This window comes from Miniopterus natalensis, chromosome 2 (genome assembly GCF_054644295.1).
Source record: "Miniopterus natalensis isolate mMinNat1 chromosome 2, mMinNat1.hap1, whole genome shotgun sequence".
NCBI lineage: Eukaryota > Metazoa > Chordata > Mammalia > Chiroptera > Miniopteridae > Miniopterus > Miniopterus natalensis.
Window position 1 is genome coordinate 30400476 of NC_142082.1, and position 26912 is coordinate 30427387.

Genomic DNA, 26912 nt, shown 5'->3' on the forward strand with positions numbered 1-26912 from the left:
GTCCATGGTCAGAGGTGATGGGTGTGAAGAGCTGAGGGGAGGCGGGTACAGGCATCCAGGCTGCAGGCCTTGGTTGTGATTTAGCAAAACTTCTAACAACGGCTTACAAGCGGTGATCGCTCGGTGCCAGCCACTAAAAGAGAAGGTTTAGGGTAACATATTTGGAGGGAGGGGTGAACTGGCCTCTGGTTCTTGGGTTCAGTGAAGATTTCCTAAGAAGGTGAAGGAATGCAGCTGAGAAAAAGGCTGTGCCGGGCAGGTGAGGGAGGCGAGGCCCACCCATTTCATCCGCTCCGGCTGCCGGGATCCTGCCCCCACTCCGTAACCACGGGGGCACGTCAGGATCACTGTGGGGGGCAGGGGTGGACTAAAGGGCCTCATCCACAGACGTTCTGATTCGGTCCCTCAGTCCCTCCACCAGAACCCCGAGTCTTTGTTTCATTCTCAAAGCCGGGCCTGCCTGGAGAGGCTGCACTGGCACCCAGGAGGCGGAGGGAGTACCCGGGGCGTCCTCAGTCTCCTGCAGCTGAGTTTTCAGTGTCTCCCAGGAAACTGGAGGAATGGTCGAGACAGCCAAAGAGAGACTCTTACTAAGCGGTGATCCTCACCTGTGCAGAGTGCTGGAGAATTCTTCATATGTGTTTGTATGAGACTTGTTATTGTTATAAAAAATATTCATTTTGAGATTTTGTTAGGTGATTTTTGTCCCTCCTGTTTCCTTCCCTCCCTTCCTTTCATTGTTCTTTCTTTTTCTTTTTGTTAATCAATAAATGTCATATGTCCTGGCTAAAAAAGCTCAGTAAAAACAGGGCTGGGGAGGGGGGACAGACTGTCCTCTCTTTGGGATTGTAAAGTAGCCTTCCCAAGGAAAATGACAAACCACCGTCTGCAGTCTGCCTTTTTCCTGCCATAAAGAGCACTGCTTTTAAATATAAATCTATAACATAATTTCTGTTATGTTCTGTGATGCTTCAAAACCGCCCTCATGCAATTTTCAGAAAATTAATACCATTCATTAGCATAAATCATAACCTGCTTCCTCAGTATGGATTTGAAATTGGGGGTGCCCCGTCCTCCTGGCTTTCTCTCGGTGAATTACGACCCATTAATTGTCATGGCTGGTGGGCTTCCCTGGTTAAATAAAGGGTTGGATTGGAAGGATTCAGACATGATGCTTTGTTCTCGGGCTTTAATATTTTAATGAGCCCGAAGGCTTGGCTGCTTACAGAGGAAAGAGCTGGGATTTCTAAGTGTGTTGTTAGTGTTAGCACTTGTAGAAGGATGTTCATTAGGAAGCTCTTGTTTCAGTTTCTCAGAGAAACTCCCCATTAAGGAAGATCTTTCAGCAGCATGGCCGGCAAGAAGGAGCAAGGGGAGGGGGAGAGCTTTTAGCTGTAAGCGTTCAGGGGATATTGTATCAGTTGTCTTAGTTCTAAAGATTTACTTCTAAGAATTAATTGGAGCAGATACATCTCAAGGGAGGGGAAAAAAAGGTTGGTGGAGCAAGGACAGTAACTGCTGTCCTCGCAAAGTCAGCGACTCTTCATCTTGCAGCTGAATCAATACTACAACTAATTATTTCTAGTTATCTTTTATGGGTTTGTAAGACATTTCTTTTGTTCAGTGTAATAAAAAACCCATTGTTTGATCCGTGACTGACTAATTATGATAAGTAATTTGAAACATTCTTGATGAAACTTGTCTGTTAATTAACACCAACAGCCAATGGAAACTAAAAAGACAACAAAGTATTCGTGCACCCACTGTGCCCTGGCATCGATGCCATCTTTCTGTGGCATGCCCAATAAATAAACGAAAGCTGCCAATGGTTAAAAAATAACAAACAGGTGGGAAGGTGTGACTCACCAGGAGGAAGAGTTATTGTAAAGTTACACAAAGGAGCACTGAACTATTACAAGCGAGGGGGTAGTAAAGAAATGGCAGCAGGCTGACTGGTCCTATCGCGCAGAGCGGTGTGCCGCAAGAATTTTTAAAACATGCGGTAGCTGGCTGTTTGGTCAGAGGCACTGACCTCTTTTCCCCAGGTTGTCAAGTAAAAAAATAACAACGGCCAACATAACAATAGCTGTCCAGTGTAAAAGAATCAAAATTATACTGTGGTTTGTTTTTTTTTTGGTCAAATGGGCAAAAAAATACATTTTTTGGTTTGCCGAATAACTTTAGTAATTAGTTTGAGTGCACCATGAGATGGAAAGGTTGAAAAATCACCAGTGTAGAGTAAAGACAGTGGTTCTTTCTTCTTAATTTTCTTTAAAGCTTAATTCCTAAATACATTCATCTCATGCTGATCTGAACTAAGATGCTTTGGGTAAGTAAAAGTGTGGATTTATAAAATTGTAGTTTGGAATTATTGATGTCATCTGACTATATTGTAATTATTATTAATACTGTTAACTTTTATCAACTCAGATTTTTTTTTTATGCTTTTAGATTTCTACCTGGACAAGGACTGGTACTATACCCACAGATAGGAGACAAACTGGATATTATTTGCCCCAAAGTGGACTCTAAAACTGTTGGCCAGTATGAATATTATAAAGTTTATATGGTTGATAAAGACCAAGCAGACAGATGCACTATTAAAAAGGAAAATACCCCTCTCCTCAACTGTGCCAGACCAGACCAAGATGTAAAATTCACTATCAAGTTTCAAGAATTCAGCCCTAACCTTTGGGGTCTAGAATTTGAGAAGAACAAAGATTATTACATTATATGTAAGTATAATTCTATTTATTTATTTTATACAAGTTAGGATAAGCTAAATAGGTTTGTATCAATTTTTGTTTCCTTAAAATTATTACTGTGGCAAATATTTCGTGAGAATCTTTGCTGAAAATTGTCCCCTTTTTTTGAAGAAATCTTAATTGAATGTGGGATAAATACCTAAAGAGAAAAAACCTCCTAGAGTTTTTATAGTATTGAAATAAATGAATATATGTATATGAATATACTCAGCATCTCTACTGACAAAAGCATTGTTAAGGACCCTTGGTGAGATTTTGATGGGTAACTCTTGTGCTCTGACTTTTCTATTCATCCATTCATCCACCTGTCCATTTGCTCATTCATTTAGTATTTTCTCTGTGCCTGACACTAGGGATTCAACAGTAACAAGATGGTCTAATGGTACCCTTTCCTCGCGAAGGCATCAATGAGGTGAAGCTCATAGCTTCGAAGGATGGGCGTTACAGGCAAACCACGGTTGTACGTGGGCACGTCAAAAGCAGATTTAGAAGAATAAGACAAAACTTGGGGTTGCTCAACCAATTACTTCTTGAAAATCTATATACTGATTAGATACGTTGCTTCAGGGACAGAGACTGTGTATCCTTTGAGTCATATCTGAACTGCTGTCCACTCATGAGGCTGTGAAGTCAAATGGTGTGCCCTCTGGAGCACTTGCCCACTCAGTGCACATCACATCATAGCACAAAGCCAGGGACATTCCGGGGCCAGGGTATTGTCAGTGCAGCCTGGGGGACTCGGACAGCTCTTCACATCACTCGAGCAATGAAGGTTTTTTTCCTTAATTTCTTTGGTTTAAAATGTTACTATTGCTGGGTTGGAGACTCCACTTACCTGTTGCCATACACTTTGCTGTCCATTGGCTGCGCCCTCCCATCTCTTGGTGACCAGGTTGAAACTCTGCTTTTTCAACCTACTCTCTGTTCTTTTTGTAAAGCTCAGAATCAATAATTCACCGAACAGTGACCTAGTGCTCAATAGCATACTATTCTTTACTACATTAGTAATAAAAACAAAAGCGGTCATAGCCGTCTGATTATCTTAGTGTCCTTTGCTGCGAACCCGAAATGCCACCGAGACTGAAAACCCATTTTAAGTGAACTTGATACACAGCGAGTGGCTGGGCAAGAATAAATAACAGAAGAAAAAAGGAGGAAAGTGGCAAATTATATATTTAAAGAAATAATTGTCGTAAAATGAAAATAAAAGCATTCTGAAGGATGAAACAAATAGATGGGGTGGCAAAGTGTACAAAATAATAGAGAAATATTTGAAAATATAAAATAGTGTTTAGGTAAAATAAATGGAAACCTTAAGCTTTTGGATGCCTAGCAGTGGTTTTTTTTAAAGGCATTTTAAGTAAGACTGTTTACCAAGCACAGTAATGTTTAGCATGCATTTATAGGGAACTGAAAGTGACCTCAAATGAATTCATTAGGAAGGTCAATTCCCCTGGGCAGGGTGGAAGAAAGAAAGAACAATGCGGGGTGGGTACCTGCCAAGCGGATGCCCTCGCTTAGAGTGTCAGATGTTCCTATGGTGTTAAATGTGTGTCACTGGAACTGTACCTGCAGCCCAAGTCTTTCCATTGGCTCTTCCCCGCAGATCAGTCAACAGACCCCAATTCTCTTCTCTATATCCTTTAGTTTATGATTTCATAAAGACTACTTTGTAATTTCCAAGTTCCCACTGAGTGCAAGTGGGATTTCAGCAAACGTTATGGGTTTAGCCTTTAGTCTGAAGTAATATGCAGGAAACAAAAATAAATACTAAATAAGCAACATCTTTTTGTTTAATGTAGCGAACATTTAATAATGAATGACTTGTTATCAACACACGATAGGTTTGTATTTAGAAGCACAGTTTCCTTCGTAATTAATTATAATGCTAATCTACACAATAATGACATTTCTTATTTTTCTTTTTCTAAAACCTCATGAGTAGGTTCATGAGCAAGTAGCTGAGCTCTGCTGGTGTCCGGAACTCTCCTTACAGTTAGGATTTACAGTGCAAAAGCCTGGGATAAGAGAATTGTTCTTAAAATAGAGTTGAGCGTTTCAAGTTTGAAACAATGCGAGGCTGCTTGACTGCGGCTGGTTGGGAGATTGTTACAGGGCTGGGTAGAGGCCCAGAGCTCAGACGTGTGCCGGGAAGTCCATGTGGACTCTGCACAGAGAGTTGAAAGACTTCCGCCGCAGACATAGGAAGGCATTTCAGAAGTTGGGAAAGTGCAGAAGCCAGTTTCTCACCTGGCCCACAGCAAAGCTCACTGATACTCAGCTTTCCCTGAAAAAGAGATTAATGATGAGAAAAACAAATTTTAAAATAGTTTAAAAGTTAATGGTGACTTAGTTAATGGTGACTTTCTTTGCTTCTTCAAGAATCCCAAGGCACCAAAACAATTAAGAGATTTAAAAAAGTGACTGCTAAAAAAAAAAAAAAAGTGACTGCTATCCACATGAAACAATCTTAATTTCTCTCTCTCTCTCTCTCTCTCACACACACACACAGGCACACTCTACTTAAAATAGCACTATACTGGTTAGCATGATGAAAGTGCTAAAATTTACAAATATATTTTTAATACTTCAAATCATCAATTCATTTTAAGACAGTTAATAATACTGGTATTTTTGAGTTGCTACAATGTATACTACATGTGTTTAATTCCAAATCTTAGTATCTACTTAGTAAGCACATTGATACCTAAGAGTATTAGTATGAAAATCATCACTATTGTGTACTGGTTTATTTCCATGGGGAGGAAGAAAAGAATTGGTAGTTTGGAGTAGTGCTTCATTGTCCTGGAGGGGAACAGTCCAAATTGCCAGGTGATTCCCTAGATGACCTGATTCCAGGAGCACTGGGCCCAGAGATGTGGGTTCTAGTCCTGCTGCCTGAGCTTTCCAAGAAAGTCACTTTATTTCTTTGAATTTTAATTGCTTCTCTAGAAATTTTTGTTGTTGTTCTGGCTAATGATGGAGGTCTCTAGTTCCCAACTATGATTGGATGTACACACCCAATATAGGATCTCTTGTTAGTATGACTTTTCTCCAGTTGAAATAGACAGGATCTGCCCGGCGGGGTGCGGCTCAGCAGTTGAGCATCGACCTAGGATCCAGGCGATCGGGGTTCGATTCTCGGTCAGGGCACATGCCCGGGTTGCGGGCTCCATCCCCAGTCGGGGGCGTGCAGGAGGCAGCCGATCAATGACTCTCTCACTATTGATGTTTCTGTCTCTCTCTCTCTTCCTCTCCTTTCCTCTCTCTGAAATCAATAAAGACATATTTTTTTTTTTTAAAAAAGAAATAGACAGGATCTGCTGTAAAATTTTAAAGGTCTTTAATTCAGTTTGTTGTGTTACAAGATTTAAAATACAGGCATCATACTTTTGAGTTTGAGACGTAAATATTAATTTTTAATTGGAAGTGTATTTTAAACCTACATGACAAAATGCTATGAATCCTCATTAATTCTTCTTGTAGATGGTTATTTGCTTTGACATGTGACAAAATGATATATGTAGGTTTTCGTAATGTTTAGAATTGACTTTTTCAAGTGACCTATTTCAGTAATTAGCCTTGGGCCTAATTTGCATAATAAAATCTCCTAATCTTAAATGACCCAAAAGTGGGGATGTTAAGATCATTTGGTCTGGAAAAAGCCCCATTTTATATTACATTCAGATTCTTAATTATTTTAAAAACATAGTAAGCATTTTACATAATCTATAGTTATTTATATTCTGTTTTTTAAGTTGAAAAAGATTATGTGAAATAACTTTTGAAGTTGCCCATTGTCAAGGGAAGTTCTGTCTTGGTAAATGCTCTGTTAACATTAGGAGAGCATTCCTAACTCTGTTCTCAGCTTTCATTCATATTTGCATCATAAAGTTTTCTTGTGGACGCTCTCTGTGCTTGGTTTACAATTTCTTTTCAGGGGTGATAGAGCTGATCACCATTTTGGTGTATTGGCTCCTTGCAACATCCAGTCTTATAAAGGTTCTGTGGGTTAGTTAACCAGCCTTAGCATAAAATCTTACAAAAAAAGCTACGAAGAGGTTTTCATCACGCTACAAAATTATGTGAGTCAGGGACAGATGAGAATGAATGCCAGTGTATTAATACTGTTTCAGGGAACCATGGCCAGGACAGAGTTGTTGGACAAAGAACACCACATGCTCAGAGCACCTCCCAGTTTAGCTCATGTGGCTTTTATATTATTTAGCTTCAAATCCATAGCCAAGACATGGATTTGTGGAAAATAGACTAAAGGTCGGCATCTCTACTGATTGTTTTTATTAAAAGTTGTTCTATAAGGTACACCTTGCCATGTTCACAGTCATCCTTTGGGAAGCCATCCCTCACACTCCATGCCTTGGGAAACTCTCGAGAAACCCTGGATGAGTTAGAATGCGTCACTATTCTTCGGCCCTTCATTGGTTTAGTTCTCTAGAGCATTTTTTTTTTTTATCAGAGCATATAAAATTGGAAGGCTCCACAGTCAGCTTTGCTATTTTTAGGCATAAACTCCACTGCTGAGCAAAATTGCAAAATAAATTAAAACACTTGCACACAAATATAATGAAACACTATTTTTAAAGAATCAAAACAGAAGAACAGACTTCATTTCTATATTTTTGTTGAATGTGTCTATATATTTGTTTCTTTTTTCTTTTTTGTTTTTGATTTACTTATATCTGGGGAGTAGGTGGGGCAAATGGCACTAAAATATACCAAATGTACTGTACTTTCCCTAGCAAAATAGTTATGAGAGATTTTCACCTGTCCCTTTCACATCTAGGTTTTTTTTTAGAATATATAAGAAGGTGCGGCCTCTGTGAAGTGGTTATATGCTTTAGCTGGTGAATTATTTATATGATAAGTGTAGCAGAAGCTACATTTCCATCAAGTTTAGTGATACGGCTTCATCAGCCTGTCCCTCATGTCCTCTGACTTTGGGGTGAGGATTTGTGTTTGATGCCTTACATATGATTGCTGAATTCAAGCATTTAAACCCCTTTTTATTTTTAACCTACAACTGTCATCTTTTCAGTAGAATGTTCATCAGAATCTTGGTGTTTGGGACACACACACACACACACACACACACACACACACACGATTAACATAGTAGTTGAGAGTCTGGAGGTAGACAGACCTGGGTTCTTGAATGCCCCTGAACAAGTAACTTAACCAATATCTGCCTCAACTGTTCATCTGTAGATTGGGAATGATGGTAACACCTGCCTTCTGAGGATGATGTGTGTTTAAATGAGGTGCGATGTGTAAAAGGCTTGCCTCCGGGGTTGGCACCAAATGAGTCCCACTAAGGGTCTCTTTGGAGTGAGGAGAATGTGTGAGACGGGAGAGAAGACAAACCTGTGCTCTCCTGCAAGCCAGAGGCGGGGAAGATGGGCTCAGGAAGTATCATTTATTTGAAAACCATCTGCAAAATGAAACTCCAGAAAGTTTACAAGTTTCAGGAATGCTGCATAACTTAATTATAAGATCTTCCCTCTTGGTCTTCCTGGAGTGTTATGAAAGTTCTTTTGTCCTTGGGCTTCCCTTCCTAGGAAACATGCATTCATGTATCTTTTTGTTGGTGGAATTGCCCAAGCTTGTTAGCATATCCTCTGTAAGACCCAAAGGAGATGGACTATGAGGAGTCGTCTTCCAAATGCCTAATCATTTTCTCCACTTACCATTTAACCAGTTTTGCCAGGCTTTTTCTCAGTTCCCTATTCCACAAAGGAAATGTTGTGTTTTTATTGATGATTTTAGCAGCATCCTAATGTAGTATAAATGTAGTATAAAAAAGGTAGCAAAGTTGCCTTGTCATGACGACTAGCTGGCATCATTTCATGAGTCTGATAATTAGAAGTGTCATTTCTATTATTTTTTAACATAATACAAGATCCTTTTTCTGACTGTGTGGAAGGCTCTCCCAAGACTCCTTGGTGAATTTCATATGAATAGAGCTTCAGTTCTTTGCACGTAGGGAGTAAAGCCTTGGCTTCTGCTTAACTGGAGACTGTGCTGGGAAATTTGCGGCCCGCAGGTCTGATGGAGTGACGGCCATTGCGATGTTTATCCCAGCTCACTCAGGGTTTAAGAGGAGAAGGCTATTGTACAGTGCGACCGGTCGTGTTCCATGGCCTCCCTGGGCAGTAGTGACAGCTTATCTTGTTTAGAGGGAGACAGAGAGAGTCCTGTGAGCACTACTTCTAATTCCCAGTATAACCAGTGAAAGAGTAAGGTGACTCTGATCCTCAAAGCGGTGGGAGAAACCAATACCTCATGCAAAATAAGAGCAAAGCAGGAGCAGGTGGGAATGAAGGAGATTACTTAGGAAAAAAGAAATTATTTAGGAATTGCTCAGAATAAAACTGCCCTTACTATTTCATAAAATACATCTTAATGTCTGTAGCACCTGTATTTATAGCTTTTTAAAAGGTCACTTAGCCTTCTAAATAATTGAACAGTACCAGAGACTTAGTACAGCATGAGAGAATAAGTTTCTTAATAGCCTTTAAATATTCATTGTGAAGATCAAAATTTAAAGCAAAATAAAGCACTTTAGGAAATAGCCAAGAGGCATAGACAGACACAAAAGATTACTTTGCAAAAACTTATTTATGTTGTTAAGAGTCACACATTTGTTCCTAACATTCTGAAGTCTTAGGCTGGGTGTTTGATCACTTGGGGGCGGGGGGAGTGTTGTGGCCTCACATACTCTGTGTCACTTTGGAGTCTTGGAACACAGGTGATAGAGAAATTTGTATCACTGAGAGAAAACCGAAACTTCGAAAGTGCTAGTTGTTTAGTACAGTTCACATAGCCATGAAATGTCAGAGTCAAAACTCAAACCAGGGCTGTCAGACCCTTAGACCAATGTCGTTAGTTTATGACAGTGCCTCCTGAGTCCTTGAGCATATAAATGCACACACAGCGAGAGGGAAGATGGTATGTATCACATTGCATACAGAGTTACAGGAGAGAGTACCTGTATGTACACTCATAATACAGCCATAGCGATACCAAAGAACCTCACATGATGGGAATACCGAATGAACTCGCTGCTTGTATCAAACATGTTGGGCCTGATTCCCCTGTCCTCTGTTGTGTAACTAGGCTCAATAATAACTAACTTCAATCATATGCCCCAAGGATGAATGAAGAACATCCTACAGAGCAGTAGGACAGGAGAAAGGGCCATTGGGCCAAGGTGGTTAGAATAGCAGTTTATCAGATCTTCCAAATTTGGGGTGTTTGGGTTTTTTTTAGATCTATTAATCAACCCCGTTTCTTCAATAAGTCTATGCTACTTTGTTTTTGTTTTGTTTTTTTGATGTAACCAAGCACTTTAAGGCTCTCAATAGAATGTTGCTAAATAGTAAAATCGTACAAATAAAAATCTCTCAAGTAGAGGGATTAAGAGACTAAAAATTTCCTTAGCCAAGTACAGGTGCTGCAGTTTGGATGAATGGATGGCTGGATTGGCAGAACCTCTGGCAGGAGCATAACTGATCACTTCACCGAGGAGCCCGGCTGTGTGTTGCTAAAAGACAGGTGTGCTTAGCAAATGGCTTTCTGCATTAGTGAGGTAGCCTAGTTTCATTGTTCCTGATATTAAACCAGGAGACGAAGGTATTCTTTTATTGAAGCAAACATGTGGAAAATTGCTCTAGATTCTTAGAGGAGAGAACATGCCCCCTGAACGAAATAAGGTTCATGTGTAGGGCAGAGTCAGACAGGGCCCTTTATTGGGGTTACCACTGGTGTCTAGATGGTCAAAGCAAATAACATCATGTCCATCTAAACTATTATGCCACAAGAGTGGCACATTTTTCTCATCTGCAATGTTGTATTCTAAACTGTCAGCAAACATTAATTCAGTCACTGGTGAAGTCCTACCACCCAGAGCTGAACTCTGCCTCAGATGGATGTTTTCCACTCCAGTGCTGCGGTCTGGCAATTACTGGGTCATTAATATCATTGCATGCGATTAGTGACAGCAGAATGAGCGAGAGGTTTGCGGGGTGCACACCCCTCCCCACCATGAACTTTTTACTCTGACCCTTTGCAATCTAGACATTTCCAAAGCTCCGCAAAGATATTTTAATGATGGAGACTGCTGAAAACTCAGGAGTGAGCCATGATTGTGTGTCAGAAATAATCATCCATTCAAATACACATTTCTTCATATTTCAGAATATTTTCATTAGATATTATCACTATCTTTTGACTGGGAAGTCTCATTTTTTAAAATATGAATACTTTAAGCTAATACAGACAATAGGAATTATGTTTTATCTTTAAAATTCTTGCATCAATGTCTTTTTTTTTTTTAATGTGAGTGTGGTTATGATATTGAAGTGGTCATCTGGACACCTATTTTTAAAACACAATTCCTCTTTTTTAGTGGGTTTTGGCCCATGTTAAGGTTGACTCTCATGTATAAAGGTAATTATTCTTTCACTGTTGGTTATCACATTCTCATGATGTTGGTTTTGTCTGAAGCACTGTGACAATAAGATACACTCCCTTTAAAGCGTGTTAGATGAAAAGCTTTTTTTATGAATTCATGTTAAAGTTTTTTTTACCTAATGAGAGATTCCACCTGCATAAGATCATTATCATCTTTAGCAATAAAATCTTAAGATTTTTTTTCCTCTCAGCAGAATTCATTAAAAATCAAGACAACACATAGTGCAAGCAGTATTTTGAGGGGAAAGAAAGTAAACCACTCAGAAATAGTCTCATGTGTTTAATCATGCTTCTCGTAAAAAGAAGAGGGGGAGGGGGAGAGGACAGGGAATTTATTGCCAGGACTGTTTGATCTTTCTCAGAAAAGTGTGAATGCTTGGTGGGTATTTTTTTCAGTGATATATACCCCCTAGGTGTGCACACGCTTCCATTCACACACACACAGTCACGACTCTTCCCATCTTTTCCACTTGAATTGTATGTAATCAGTGACCTTCCAGGACCATATTATCAAAGATAACTGTGGCTCTTAGCACCTTCAATGCTTATGACTTACTCGATCTTTGAATAGTTTTTAATGGTTAGGAGATTTTACGAGAGCCCTGGCTGGTGTGGCTCAGTTGGTTGGAGCATCATCCTGTGCACTGAAGGGCTCTGGATTCGATTCCCAATCAGGACACATACCTTGGTTGCGGGTTCGGCCCCGATTGCGGCCCGTATGAGAGGCAACCAATTGATGTTTCTCTCTCACATTGATATTTTTCTCTCTCTTTCTCCCCTCCACTCTCTAAAATCAATAAACATATCCTCGGTGAGGATTGAAAAATATATATTTTATGAGTAAGCTATGACAGAATTTCTTATGTTCTAAATGTGGTATTTATTATTTTATATTATTACTATTCCCTCAGTAGGTTGACCCTCAGTGTCCAGTCTCATATGATGTATGAGATATGAGCTATAATAATATATATTAACACCTTCAAACTCAGTCCTTCGTAGTATCCTCTTGTCTCCTATCTTCCCCTAAAAGTAATGTAGGATGGCAAAGTAATATAGGTCATTAAATCTTTTAGTGAACACACAGTTTACTTAACTGTTTTAATGTTACATTTTTTAAAAACTCTTTTTTCTGAACATTTGAAACTGTGGAAATAAAATTAAATCATTTTACTAAGAGCATCCATTTATACTGGATACCTGGTAGTTTTACTCTTATTTTAAGGCTAGAATACAAGAGGGAAGGTCTAAATTGTGACTTCATTTTTAAATTCTTTTTTTCCAAATCGTTCTGTCTAGCGGAGAAACGTAATTAATTGTGTTGTATAGAAGTCACTGGAGCTAAGCCAGTTATTACTTCTTAATGCCTGATTTACTGCTTTAAAATTTCAAAACACAGCCCTAACAATGTGGTTTTAATTTAAATGATTGTTCCTCTCACACTGCAGCATTGTTTCGTTGGGTGAGAAACACACACGCCCTGCATCACTAGTAGCTTATCCAGTGTTTCAACTGGGAACTCTCCCCTACTCACTAAAAACAGTTAATCAACTGACAGTGAGAGCTGTCTCATCAAGTAGATTATTTAAATTGTAAAAAAAGCTTTTGTGGATATATGTTTCTTTTTGAAAATATCTGCCTTTGTATTTTTCTCCTGTGAGGCCATTTAAGAAGTATTTATAAAACTTTTACTCTAGGATCAGGCATTATGGGATAAAATGCCATGTTATTTGAAAGAATGCTGAACTTCTTTTTATAATATGCCAAGCAAAAACAGCAGAGCCCTTGGAAAGTCGTGATGGTGTATTCCTCATTTCTTTCACTGTAAATCCACAAATAACACACAAAGAGGAAGAAGTTAGAAGTGAAATTTTCTACTCTTTGGCACATTATACAGATGTTTCTGTTTCAGAATTTTTTCTTAATTAGAAGAAAGGGTTTTTGTTTGGTTTTTTGTTAATCTTTACCCGAGGATATTTTTTCCATCGATTTTCAGAGAGAGTGGAAAGGGGGAATGGAGGGAGAGAGAGAGAAAAAAAAATCAGTGTGAAAGAGACACATCTATTGGTTGCCTCCCCCAGGCACGCTGACCCCAGCGGTGCTGAGGGTGGAACCTGCAACTGAGGTTCATGCCCTTGACCTGACCGGGAACCCGCGGGTCCCCTGGCTGACGCTCTATCTGCTGAGCCACACCACCCAGGGCAAAGGGGCTTTATTTTTTGGCATTCAGTGAACATTATCATTTCCTTGTTAGATTTTTTTTTCTTTTAAGTTGGTATCTGAAAGGAGACCCATGATACCCAAGGCATTAAACTGCCTTAATTTGAGTTACAGAAATTGAATCTCTGTTTCTCCAGTACATATTTTGAATTTGCATCACACATTTGAATTTGAACCGATGTCAGGGTGTTAAGTAGACCGAGCTTCGCTTCCTGGGTTGTATGTTCGCATTAAGTAATTATATTTTTATCAGCCTTGTTTTTCAACTTACATATCTCACTTCCATTTTTTATTTATTTTTTTCCTTTTAGACACTCAAAGAGTCCTTAGCCCTGGTAGAGGAAAACAGTAGCCTAGTTTGTGTGTCATGTTTATTTTTATATCCTGGCTTTACTTTCCATGTTTCTCATTTGACTCTGCTCCTTTTAGTTCCTAAGTTTGCCAGGAAATAGGTTTCTGGTTTTCAGAAGACTGTGTTGAGCTTACGGAGACCAATGTGTAGGAAGGCTGCCCTAAGGAATCAAAATGAGCAGGCCCAGCGTGTGATGACGTGGTGGAAGGAGGTACCAAGTACAGAGAGGGCGACACTGAGAATTTTCAGAAAGTGCTGTTTGTTTCAGAATCAAATAAGAGTGACTATGTCACGTGCAGCTTATAAAGATAAGTTTTTTGTTCTTTCTAGAAAACTGAACTCTGGTTTTCCTGACTCTGTGTACACTTATTATCTGTGTCTGTTTGGTGGACTTCTTGGGTGAAGTTGATAAAAATATTTGCTTTTGAGTGTCCACCCACCCCGCTAACCCTTCCCGGCCCCATCGCAATAAGCTACATTTTGAAGTGGTTTGAAATATCCTCCAAAGTATCACTTTATGTTAATGATTCATTCTTTCCATTATAACCTAAGACTATTCCTTCACAGTGAGGCTATGATTCTGTAGGATTTTTTCGCGCTTCCCCCGTCTCTAACCTTTCCGTGAATGTGACCCGTATATCGGCACCAATCCAGCACTTGAATTCTCCCTCCGATTAGCACAGTGTTACTGATATCATGGACTAAAATCAGCCAAGATCCAGTGCAGCAGCTTAGCCTCCTGGGGTGCGGAGCAATAACAGCCTAATGAAGACATGTTTAAATGCAATATTATTTCCTCTCCCTGGTCACAGTCTAAAAAACACAGCCAGAAATATTCCTGCCCTTTTAGCCTGCTTTACTCACTGGTGCTCTGTTCTCTACTCGGATAACCAGTGTAGAATTCCCAGGGAGTGGGAACTGCAGATAAGTTCATGTGCAAGTTAATGGGAAACCACAGATGTTGGCTTTGTCCTGTTAAAATGTGAAGAGAACTTCTAGGCAGCGTGAACTCAGGGTACTTTTTTGCTGAGCAGTGATCTCCACCCACTGAAAACCAGGCCCTGGGGGAACAGCGTAGTGCTTTCAGTTTACTCACTACATGCAATTAGATCCCTGAAGCAAAAGCTTTTAAAAGCAGGCTATAAAATGCCCATGTGTTTTTATTAAACCTATTTTCTAACTAGATGGAGAAACTTTTCTAGTAGTTTTTAATTTTATAAAGTCTTTTTTTCCCTGGGCCAAGAAAAAAAAAATGTCTGGACACTAAAAGCTTAGGTATAACAATGTTATTTTTCTGTCTCTAAATGATTAAATGCAATCTCATCCATTTAGTAATTCTGATTGTGGTGGGATTAGATAATGCTGGTAGAGAAATACAAAGAAAAACAACGTATAATGAAGTAACAGTTTATTTTTACTCTTTATGTTAAAAATTCCCAGTACATTCAATCAAAAATAAAAATAATTGCAAAATTATCCTCTGAAGTGGAAATAGATTTTATTCCCAAGCATTAGCAATTTCTTGTTATTTTTCAAAGTCAGCCACTAAACCTTTTAAAGCATCTTGGTGATTGGCTATTGCAGGAGAAGTCAGAAATGGGTCTTGTGGCTTTATTTCAGCATCTCTGCCAGTAAAGCGGCAGGATCAGGACAGGACACTTGGCTCTGCAGTTTCACCAGGTGGGGGCAGGGAGACCTGTAGAATTAGAGCTACACCCCTACATTCCCCCAGGAGGAAGTAGTACAGAAGAGAGAGGTCACTGTTTACTGTGGGATCCAATATAAAATAAGTTGAAGTTACTCTCAATTATTTTATGCTTGCTATAAAGTTTACCTGCTGAAGTTTCAGTTGGTAATAACATCTTAAAACAAGGTTTTCCATGACAATTTAGGTCATTCCCAATTTAGGACAAAAATCTTTTCATGGCTAAATTTTTAAATTTAGCCCCTTTTTAAATAGCCAGGTATTTAGGTGCTGTTTTAACATTAGTAATGAATTTTTCAGTATCTTCCAGTAATCTTTGCAACTTCCAAGCTGACTTAAAGGGGAAAGAAGCAGAGTCCAGGAATGTAGGAGAAAAACTGTCCTCACAATGCTGTGCCTCTTGGCCAGCTCTTCCCCTTCACCCCCATCTCCTGCTAACTCAGCAGTAGCTTCAGTTGTCCAAGGCCTCTGTTTGCGAAGGTACCATCCATGGATTCCTCTCTGGGCAACTCCAGGGCTTAAAGGTTTCTTTCTCCCCAAGAAATAAAGTTTCAACTGTTAAAGATACGGTACAGTTTCATTCTCACAATTTTCCTCCTACTGTCTTACAGTCTGTGGATGCTGAATTATAGATTGCAATTTAACTTGAATACTTGTAGAGTTCTTTATGTTTGGGGGTAATTTGGATATCATTTGAACCAAAGGGAGCTCTGCACAGAGGCTTCGGTATTGAGGAAAGGCACTGGCCTACACGTAACATCTAAAGAAAAAGTCACTCAAATTATGGGCGTCTCTTGTGCTTCCAGATTGACAAAGTAGAAGTCGTCAGTAGTTTCTACCTCTGCAGATGTCATTTATAATTATACTTGCCAGTCACTCTTCTGTACCCTACCTTGTCTTCTCCTTTCTGCTGTTCATTTTTTTTCTTACGGACCTAAATCTTTGACCTTTCCTTCTCAAGATTAAAATAAATCTATATTTTCCCTAATTTTTTTTCTGGGTCCCGCCCTTCAGCTCCTATTTTTATCATTTGCCAGCTTAGTGTTAAGTTAGGGTACTTTTGCCTATGGGTGCAGTTATGTATTAGAAAACACTGATATTTCACTTGAACTAAGGAAACTAAACCTTTGAAACCAGCAGCCAAAAAAAGACATTAGTATTAGTTTTCTAGTCTTTTCTGTATAAAAACATTTTAATTTTTGAGAAAGATCAAATGAGGAAACTCTAAATAATTAAGAAAAGACTATAGCACTGCTCTATAATTATCCAGACACAGTGCCTGCTCATAGATATCCATATTGTTCTAGGTCTTTAAGAGGAAAGGGTACTTTGAAATTTAGGCACATATTTGGAGAAGGGAGAAGAGAGAGAAAAGAGTGAAGAGTGGGGAGGGGGAAGATGATTTATTTAGATTTATATTTTTTAGTTTTTAAGTATTTGTTTTAGCTTTTCTGCCAAACATTTTCTCAACAGCCTGCAAGAGGCTATCTACTTTCTACCCTCAAAATTATTATGGCAACTTTTGCCCGGTTTCCCAGGAGAAACTCAGTGTCAGCAATAGCAGAAAAATGAGATATGATTGTGAGACTGAGAACTTAAAGGAAACACTCAGATAAGCAAAGAGATATTTATACACACAAGAGGTAGCCATTGTTTTTAAGGAAAACTATGAAAGTAAAAGTCTATAACTCAAGAATTTGGAGACAAGTAAATAAGCGTCTTATTTTCCAGCTCATATCCACGACAGGCATATTTTTATACATGCATCCAGAATTTGTTTGCTGACCTACCACTTGGAAAACAAACAGCCCACTTAAAAAATGTCTTTTGAGTTTATTTTTATCAGAAAGTCTGTCCCTTTTTCAGTGCCTTTTTATTTACTTTTTATTTATTTTAAATACATCTTTATTGATTTCAGAGAGAGGAAGGGAGAGAGAGATAGAAACATCAGTGATGAGAGTCGTTGATCGGCTGCCTCCTGCATGTCCCCCACTGGGGATCGAGCCCGCAACCCGGGCATGTGCCCTGACCGGAAATTGAACTTCGATCTCCTGGATCCTAGGTCAATGCTCAACTGCTGAGCCACGCCGGCCAGGCTTCAGTGCCTTTAAAAGTATAATATTAGTAGGCAAGACTTTGATAATCAAAGTAGAACATGATTTACATTGCAGAAATGTCTTATGAAACACTTCTGTTCCTTGCCCCTTGAACTTCAGTGAAATGAAAATGTCTAGCACTCCCCACCTTCTTTTCTCTTCTGGAACTTGACCTGTAATTTAAATCCTGTTCCTCCGCAAAATACCTGGCAGCCTATCTTTTTACAGCTTTAGTTATACAAAGCAATTCAGAGAAGTCACCGTCCTAAACGGACAGAACAATCCTGTGTTTGAATGGAGTAGAGCATAGACTGTTTAAAAAGAAATACTGAAAGTGGTCAGATGTTCTTGTCCTTCCTCCTTCTCTTTTTCTTGAAACTGGGAGGGAATGAGGTGAGTGGCTGCTAGAACCCTCATCTTATAACCTGGTTTGCCAGAGGACCTAATGGAGCAATGGGATGTGTGGGCCCCCTCTCTCCATCCAGAGTTGTCCCAAAATAGGGAGCTTGGTTGAAGCGTTTGACCCAGGTTGATGTTGGTAATAATAACACACTCGTTCTTTCTGGCTGACTGCAAAATGAGGGGACAAACTTCAGAATTTGAAAAACTGAATTCTAGTATACTTCCTAAGCTCGAGTAAGGCTGTGGGAAGAAAAAGGGGGTGTGGGAATCTTTCTTTCAGTGTTTACAGAACTTGGATGCTTGACAAACAGGGCGCATCGAGCTAATTGTTCTTGAAGCAGGAAATCTGTAGTAGAGGAAGCAGGTGTTGTGTGATGATTACCACGTTTTGAAATTACTGTATTAACTACTTTGGTCTTTTGAGGTTGACCCTGAAATAGTCCATAAGCTTTTTGGAAGATGCTGCCCCTTTTATGCGTATACTCTTACTAAATCAGTTGATCACCAAGGAAGGAGAAAGTGCTTAAGTAAATTTGAAACCAGAGAGCTTACATGCAGCAGTGTTGACAGTATCCATTTTTCTTTATTTCTTTTTTATTTTATTTTTGACTTTCAGCATTCCATACTTTCAGAAAATTTATGACTAAGAGTGAATTCTTATTTTTCAAATTGTTTTCAGACATTTCATGTTCATGTAAAGTTGGCTTATTGATTTCCTGATTTTTCTTTATTTTTTTGTTTTGTCCATTTTATTTTCAATCAGCTACATCAAATGGGTCTTTGGAGGGCCTGGATAACCAGGAGGGAGGGGTGTGCCAGACAAGAGCCATGAAGATCCTCATGAAAGTTGGACAAGGTAAAGACCATCTGCTGCTTCATGAAGCCACTGTAATCTGGTTGAGCCCCCCAGCTAGAGTGGCGCCAGCATTGCTAACACTCGCCTTCAGTCACTCTTCAGTTCAGTTTTGAAAGCAAACCTTTCTATGCACCTTGAGCCACTGAGCTTTCCTCAAGTCACTGTAACAGACTTCTTGTATTGGAGACCAAAGTTAAGGTCAGCCAGGTAGAATGCCTATTGCCATATGTGTGTATATATATATTTTTCTTCTTTAAAGCAAAGCACCTCTGTGGTTCAAAATTAAAATATCCAGAATGAAAGCTAAGTTTCTGCAGTTTTGCCCACTTCTGCATCTTGACTACAGAAGACTGTTGTTTGTTGAGCCTTTTCAGTTATAGATAACCTATTGCGCAGAAAGAATTATTCTTCTAATTAGAAGTTGGTATAGTAGTCAATCAACTTGCTCAGTTAAATTGAAATGTCATCTGCAATGCTCTGCCTGCCAAATGCAAGAATCCCTATAGTTTCCACAGATGGCCTCACAATCTAAACCTCTGAAATAACTAGTACAACCGTTTTGTTTTGAAAGGAACATTATATTCTTGTATCTCATAGTCCTTTGCATAAAGAATCTTATGTTCATTGCTATTCATGCCTCTTGAGATAACATATCCAGATCTTAAAGCTAGATCTCCTCAGATGTCTGTGCTGTAAGTAATCATTTGTTTTTCATATAGATGCCAGTTCTGCTGGGTCAACCAGGCATAATGATCCAACAAGACGTCCAGAACTAGAAGCTGGTACAAATGGAAGAAGTTCAACAACCAGTCCCTTTGTCAAACCAAATCCAGGTATAGCAGCATGACCTCTGTGTGCAGGTCTATGTGCACCATACACTTAGTATCTCAGGAGGCAGAACAGAGTCGAAGTACGTCTAAACCAGTAGGATTAACTTGTACTTACCGAAGTCAGTAATCTTTGCGCTCAGTTAGCTGTTATTAATTGCTCAGTAGGAACAAAATAATTCATTCCCGCAAAAGTCCTACATTCAGAAGAGTGGAATTCACTGGATGTATGTGCCAACTATTAGCACTCTTTTCTCAGAACAGAAGTTATTTTCATTGGCTGACGCTTTGTCATGCTGTTTGCAACACTAGCTGAAAGCCGATGTTAATGTATATATAATTAATGTTTTAATCCCTCATCTAATTATGTCTAATCCACAAAGAGCCTGATTGATCTTCTTCTACCTTTTAGAGGGTAACATCTTAAAATATTACATAATGCTGTGTTTTTCAGGTGGTTACCACCGGAAAACTTTTTTTATATATTCAGTATAATATAAAATATTAAACAGATTCCCGGCAGAAGTTTAGCATATCAGGTAAAACTGGCTGTCGTTTAACTTCATTTTCTTAGCAGTCTTTGAACAAACAGCTACATATTTGTCACCACGCTAATGAGTTTTTTATAGGGTAGCTGTTGCGCAGACGTCAGCAGTTCTGTATTAGGGATCTGTGCGCCTGGTTGGTAGTCATGTGAATTTAGCATCTGTAGCACTATCCCTTCTCTTTCCAAGCGTCGAGGAGGGAAGTTGTTATTTCTAACTTTCAGTGACAAGATGTGTCAAATTCTTGTGACAAACTGATAAATGGATAATATAATGATGCCAGGCAGTTTTTTAGCACTTAACATTTGGGTTGGCAGTCTGTTCCGCGTGAGAGTTTCTGCTGCCTTCCAAATATATTTTAAGTGTAAATCAAATAATACGAACGAGCTACGAGAGGAACACTTCCCCAGGCCCCGCCCCTCCCCGCGTCCGGTGCCGCTGTGCCAGGAGGCAGGGCTTGTCTGCAGAGGGCGGGCGCGGTGGGCGCCCGGGAGGCCCCCATTTCTGGGGAAGGCAGGGCAGTGGGCTTGGGCAAGGCCTGGAGAGGGCCTTTTCCCGCTGCCCCGGCGCAGGCTGCCCGACGCGGGCTGAGGCCTGAGGCGGGATCCAGGGCGGCCTGGCACAGCGCCCCCAGGCGGCTGACGGGCGCTGATGTGGGAGAAGGGAACGATGTGCTTGGAGCGCAGCGTGCGCGGTCCCGCCCGAGTCCCATCTCCTTTCACATCCGTGGCTGCCGACGCCCGCCGTTTCCATCTAGCTGTGAAGCGAGGCAGTCGGTCTGTCCGAGCCCCGCCGCCAGTGACCTCGTGGGCTCTGCTTCATCTGCACGTTTGCAGGGGCCCTAAAAGCAGCTGGTGGCCCCCGGGGGGCAGCGGTAACCGCCTGGTCCTTTGTCCCCTCCCAGGTTCTAGCACAGACGGCAACAGCGCCGGACATTCCGGGAACAATATCCTCGGTTCCGAAGTGGCCTTATTCGCCGGGATTGCGTCAGGATGCATCATCTTCATCGTCATCATCATCACGCTGGTGGTGCTCCTGCTGAAGTACCGGCGGCGGCACCGGAAGCACTCGCCGCAGCACACGGCCACGCTGTCGCTCAGCACGCTGGCCACCCCCAAGCGCGGCGGCAACAACAACGGCTCCGAGCCCAGCGACATCATCATCCCGCTGAGGACTGCGGACAGCGTCTTCTGCCCCCACTACGAGAAGGTCAGCGGGGACTACGGGCACCCCGTGTACATAGTCCAGGAGATGCCGCCCCAGAGCCCCGCGAACATTTACTACAAGGTCTGAGCCGCGGCGGTGCCTTCGCTTTCCCGGAGGAAACGGACTGTCCCGCGGGCGCGCGCGGAGCGGCGGACCCCTGGCGGCTCCAGCGGACTGAAGCACAGCGGGGGGCGGCGGGAAGCGCCTCCTCGGAGCCCCGCGGGGCTGGACAGCTTACCTAGTCTGTAGCGTTTGGGCCTGGGCCGTGGTGAATGCGGATGCTCGCCCGCAGCTGGAGGACTCGCGTGGGCGAGGCCGCGGGGACTGCGCGCCCGCCGCCCCCGCCCCCGCCGTGCGCCCCGCGGCACGAGCCGGGGGGAGGCGGGCTGGCGGGCGGGGGCGCGCCTTGGGCATCCTAGGCCCGCGCCCCCGGGGATGCCACGCCTGGAAGCGCCGTCTCCCGCCTCGGGCGTGCCCCTCGACGTGTGGCACAGACCCCCGGCGGGGGGCGCCCGCAGGAGCCCCGGCTCCCAGCCTCGCGGGGGCGCCCCCGCGCCCCGGCCCTGCGCGCGTCCCCGCAGAGCCCCCTCGCGCCACACTGCGCGTCGCTAACGGAACAGGAACGTCCCCGGGTCTCCTACTCCTTCCACCTGCAACAGCAGCCGCGGTCGAATGGGTGATAATACGATACATTTGTAGAAATTGTGTTTGCTGAGAAGGGGCCTTCCAGACAGACAGACGGACGCCAGGCTGTCCGCGAGGAAGACTAGGAGTCGGTGGAGGGGGGTGGGCTGGGGGAAAGGGCTGTCTGCAAACGCAGTTCAACGCCGCTGCCTCTGAAACAGAAAATTGGGAAACGGGGGTGGGGGTGGGGCGGGAAACACCCAATTAGGTAGCACAGCACTTTGGTTTCACTAAGATTTTAAGAGGCAAGTAGGAGACACAACACACACACAGTGGATTAGGGTGCATTTGAAGGAATTCACTCTTATCAAATCGCAACTTGCAGGAGAAAAACAAACTAGCCCCTCTTCACTGGGTGGGACCGAGGGGGCGCCGGCGGGGGCAGCCTGGAGGGGGCGGCCCGCAGGGTGCTGTGGTACTGGCAATAAGCGCGCAGCTCCGGAGCTGTAGGGAAGTCGGTCTGCTCTGGACGGTGTGTCAGGCAGACTCAGCTGCTATACTTACCGCATTTTATTAAACACAGGGAAAGCATTTAGGAGAATAGCAGAGAGCCAAATCTGACCTAGAAGTTCAAAGGCCAGAGGTCAAGCAGGCTGTAATCCCATCATCACTGGCGTTATTAAAGAATTCCCATGTGTGAAAAGGTAGGTCAGATTCCCCTGCCCCCCCACAGCCCCTTCCCCGCTCTGCCCCCCACTCGAGCCTTACAACACTTGGGTTTGCGGCGGCCGTCGGGCTGCGGGCGCGGCCAGGTACTGAGCGAGGCTGCCGCAGGTGCTCTGCGTCCAGGTGAGGCCCTAGAGTCCTTGGGAGCTGCGACGTCGAGGGGGAGGAGGTATTTATGATAGGTATATAGAACACAAGGGATATAAAGTGAAAGAGTTTTTACTAATATATATTTTAAGATTGCACACAACATACACCAGAAGATGTGAAATTTGTTTGTGGCAATTAAGTGGTCCCAACGCTCAGTGCTTTAAAAAAGAAAAAAGAAAAAAAATTGGACAGCTACTTCTGGGAAAAACAACATTACTCCAAAAATAACAATAATGGGAGCAAATACAAAAATAACCAAGTCCTCTGAAGGCATCTCACGTAACTGTAGACTAGGAAATGCAAGCCCCAAATACCAGGAAATCGACGTTGCTGCATCACATATTTAACAATGACAAGATGTTCCGGCGTTTATTTTCCGTGCCGTGTTTTCCCTTGCCTTATGGCTGAAGTGTTCGCTAGAATCCACCGGGTCATGTCGAGGGGGGTTCAGCTGAAAGTTTGGCTTTAGCTCCCTCCTCCCTCCCCCCTCCCCCCAAAACTCCCTTTTGGGGAACAAAAAGTGAGTAAACAGGAAACCTACTTTTTATGTGCTATGCAAAATAGACATCTTTAACATAGTCCTGTTACTATGGTAACACTTTGCTTTCTGAATTGGGAGAGAGAAAAAAAAAAATGTAGCAACAGCATTTTAAGGTTCTCGAACCTCCAGTGAATACCTGCAAAAACGAGTTGCAACGGAAATTATTCTTCTCTGTTTCCTGAACCTGAAAATGATGTTGGTCCAGAGTGCGTGTGTGTATGTATGAGTGGGTGTGCGGTATACGTGTGTACATATATGTATAATATATATCTGCAATATATATTATATATATCTATATCATATTTCTGTGGAAGGTTGCCGTGGCGACCAGCCACAGTACATATGTAATTCTTTCCATCACCCCAGCCTTCTCCTTCATGTGCATTCGTACAAGATTTTCTTGTAAGCCATCAGAAGTTACCTTTAGTATGGGGGAGAGGGGCAAGAAGGGGGGAAATGGGAAATAGTCTGATTGTAATGAAATCAAACGTGTGTATCACCGGTTGGCTACATTTTGGTTATATGCTAAACTGTGAAAAATCAGATGAATTGATGAAGAGTTACCTGCGACCAATGGAAACGTGTTCTGTGCGTCTGTTTTGTGTCTGGTGCAGAATATGACAATCTACCAACTGTCCCTTTGTTTGAAGTTGGTTCAGCTTTGGAAAGTTACTGTAAATGCCTTGCTTGTATTATCACCCGTAGTCACCTGACTTTGGAATTTGCACCATAATGTTTAAGTGAAGATGCTGTAAATAGGTTCAGATTTTACTGTATATGGATTTGGGGTGTTACAGTAGCCTTATTCACCTTTTTAATAAAAATACACATGCAAACAAGACAGAAATGGCTTTTCTTACCCAGATTGTGTACATAGAGCAATGTTGGTTTTTTATAAAGTCTAAGCAAGATGTTTTGTATAAAATCTGAATTTTGCAATGTATTTAGCTACAGCTTGTTAAACGGCAGTGTCATTCCCCTTTGCACTGTAATGAGGAAAAAAAAATGGTATAAAAGGTTGCCAAATTGCTGCATATTTGTGCCGTAATTATGTACCATGAATATTTATTTAAAATTTCGTTGTCCAATTTGTAAGTAACACAGTATTATGCTTGAGTTATAAATATTTTTTCTTTCTTTGTTTTATTTTAATAGCCCGTCATAGGTTTTCAGTCTGCTTTAGTTCCACATCGCAGTTAGCCCCCGACAAGGAGATCCGGGAGCCACATTCCACGTCTGTTTCAAACTGAATTTGTTCTTAAAAAAATAAAATATTTTTTTCCTATGGAAAAAGCGCCTTCAAAGTATTTTCCTTTTCTTTTTTTCTTTTCTTTTTTCTTTCCTTTTTTTTTGTTTGTTGTTTTAATTTACCTTCCACTCTTTCCCTATGATGACAGTTATCCAGGGCCTTCTGCCCGTGGGCACTTCTGTGCCCGTTTTTAAATCAGGCCATGCAGACATCATTGGGCGTGTTAACCTCCCAAAGAGCCATGAGCCCTTCGGTTTCCCCATAAAACTATCAAACTCACACTTTACAAGTATTGTTAAGAAGTCCTAATTGCTCCGAACAAGAACCTGGCCCTAGTTTCACCTGGGTCGCACAGTCGGGACAGTGACCTACAAAGTGAGCTGTGGGAGGAGAGGAGGGAAATGCTCTTCTGTTATCTCGGCGCGTAATCCACACTGATCTCGTTTCCACTCAAGCAAGGCAATTTGCTATCAGCAGCTTCATTTTTCTTCACGGGCTAATCCCAGAGGAAGGAAAAAGTCAGACGTTCTTTGTAAAATTTTAACATTGATAAAAGCACGTTTTGTGGTGCTGGGTTGAGGCGAGCCCGGGGCCGGCAGTGAATTTCACTGCGTTTTCAATGCTTGCCTTCCTGGGGAAGGTGACCAAGGTGACTGGCACTCTGACAATTGCGAGTGTTTTCCTCGCTCTCATGGGCTTGGAGGTGTTGAGACTGGTAGCCAGGCTTCCCTCCCTCAGGGGAGAGCTGCGTCACCTGCAGGATGTGAGTAGCCCAGGAGTCATGCAGAGGCAGCCACCAGTTAGGGAAAAGTGCTCAGATCTCTATCTGTATTATTTCAGGTTAATTCTTACCATAGGGAGTGAGGTATTTTAGGGAGAGGGGATGAGAAAGTCCACAGACACGAGGAAGCGATCCTGAAGATTCTCCAGGCCCAGGTGACCTGCCCAAGGCCATCGTGCTAGTGCGTGAAGATTGACATGTTTCAAAAGCTCCCCGGGAGATTCTCCTGAAAGGCTGGTTTCAGAAGTAGGGATCTTGCAGCGTCTGCCTGGCACAGTACTTGTACCAAAGAGATGCGTGTCAGATGTTCTCCTTCCTAAAAAACAAACAAAAACTCCAGAGGCCCACAGTTTTAGTTGACGCTGGAACAGTAGTTTCATCTTCGTTTTATTCTGCTGTGCCTAACTGCCCTCCATTGCCATTTACAGCCCAGTTCCTAAGTTGAATGCTCTACTCTGTATACCAAGATCACTAATGATTAGTCTGGGTTGAAAAAAAGAACAGAAGTACAGCATTTTCAGCATTTACTTTGGGGCCTCTCTTACCATTTAAATCAGCAAATACACCATGTCATCGTTTCCACTTTGTTTTCAAAACCACATTTTCCAAATCGAGTAAGCCAAGCCCAACGAAGAGGGCACGAAACGGGCCTTTTTGTTTTTCTTTTCAGCTGGCGAGGAGTCTCGCACACAGAAACCTCCGCAGAGGTGGTTTCACCAGACGCTCGGGGTGCTCCTGAGAGGTGAGCCTGCTGTGGGACAGTGCCGCACTGCGTCACTGAGTGTTGTCCCGGCCAGCTGGCCGTTCCTCAGAACAGCTCCAGCTATTGTCAGTTCCCTTTTGGGTAAAACAGTTGCCCATTCAGACGCTGTGATAAAGGTTCACTATAGAAACGAGGGGGGAGGAATCAATAAAATATCAGTCACTGGACGTGCAGCTGACTGCCCGTCTCCGCACCTAGCCAAGATAAGAACCAGCAAAAAGTCCAGAGCGGCGATAGTTTCCTAACACATGCAGAAAATGGTGACTATCCTACTTTTTGGTTGGGTAGCAAATAGGCCTTCGGGTGGCTCGAAAGGGGACAGAATTGCTCCTGTAGTGCAAGGGACACTAACCTGGGCGCTCCGCTTTTGTTTTTGTTTTTCAGTGGATTTGAGGTTATGTTTGTAATATTTACACTATAGACATACTTGTACGAAGGCAAGTTTTAAGTGTTGTAATGGGAAAGGGTATTTTCTACCCCTGGTGTAAATACAGAGGCATTGATTGGGGAATATTAAAGTACTATATTTATCTGTAATAAAGTATAGCATACCAGGTAGATGAAACCATTTTTAGCGATTAAACTGTGCACCAAAAGCTAAACGTACGCCCTGG

The 26912-nt window shown here is 42.0% G+C and overlaps 1 protein-coding gene across 1 annotated transcript in view; it reads left to right on the forward strand.

Annotated features, from left to right (window-relative positions):
- The window catches only part of EFNB2 (ephrin B2), a 41035-nt gene extending 19204 nt beyond the window's left edge, over nt 1-21831 (forward strand). The window contains exons 2-5 of the mRNA XM_016203861.2: nt 2452-2735; nt 18794-18886; nt 19606-19719; nt 21163-21831. Coding sequence (XP_016059347.1) covers nt 2452-2735; nt 18794-18886; nt 19606-19719; nt 21163-21551 — 880 coding nt within the window. The 3' untranslated portion in view covers nt 21552-21831. The remainder of the gene's footprint in view (nt 1-2451; nt 2736-18793; nt 18887-19605; nt 19720-21162) is intronic.
- The last annotated feature ends 5081 nt before the right edge of the window (nt 21832-26912 follow it).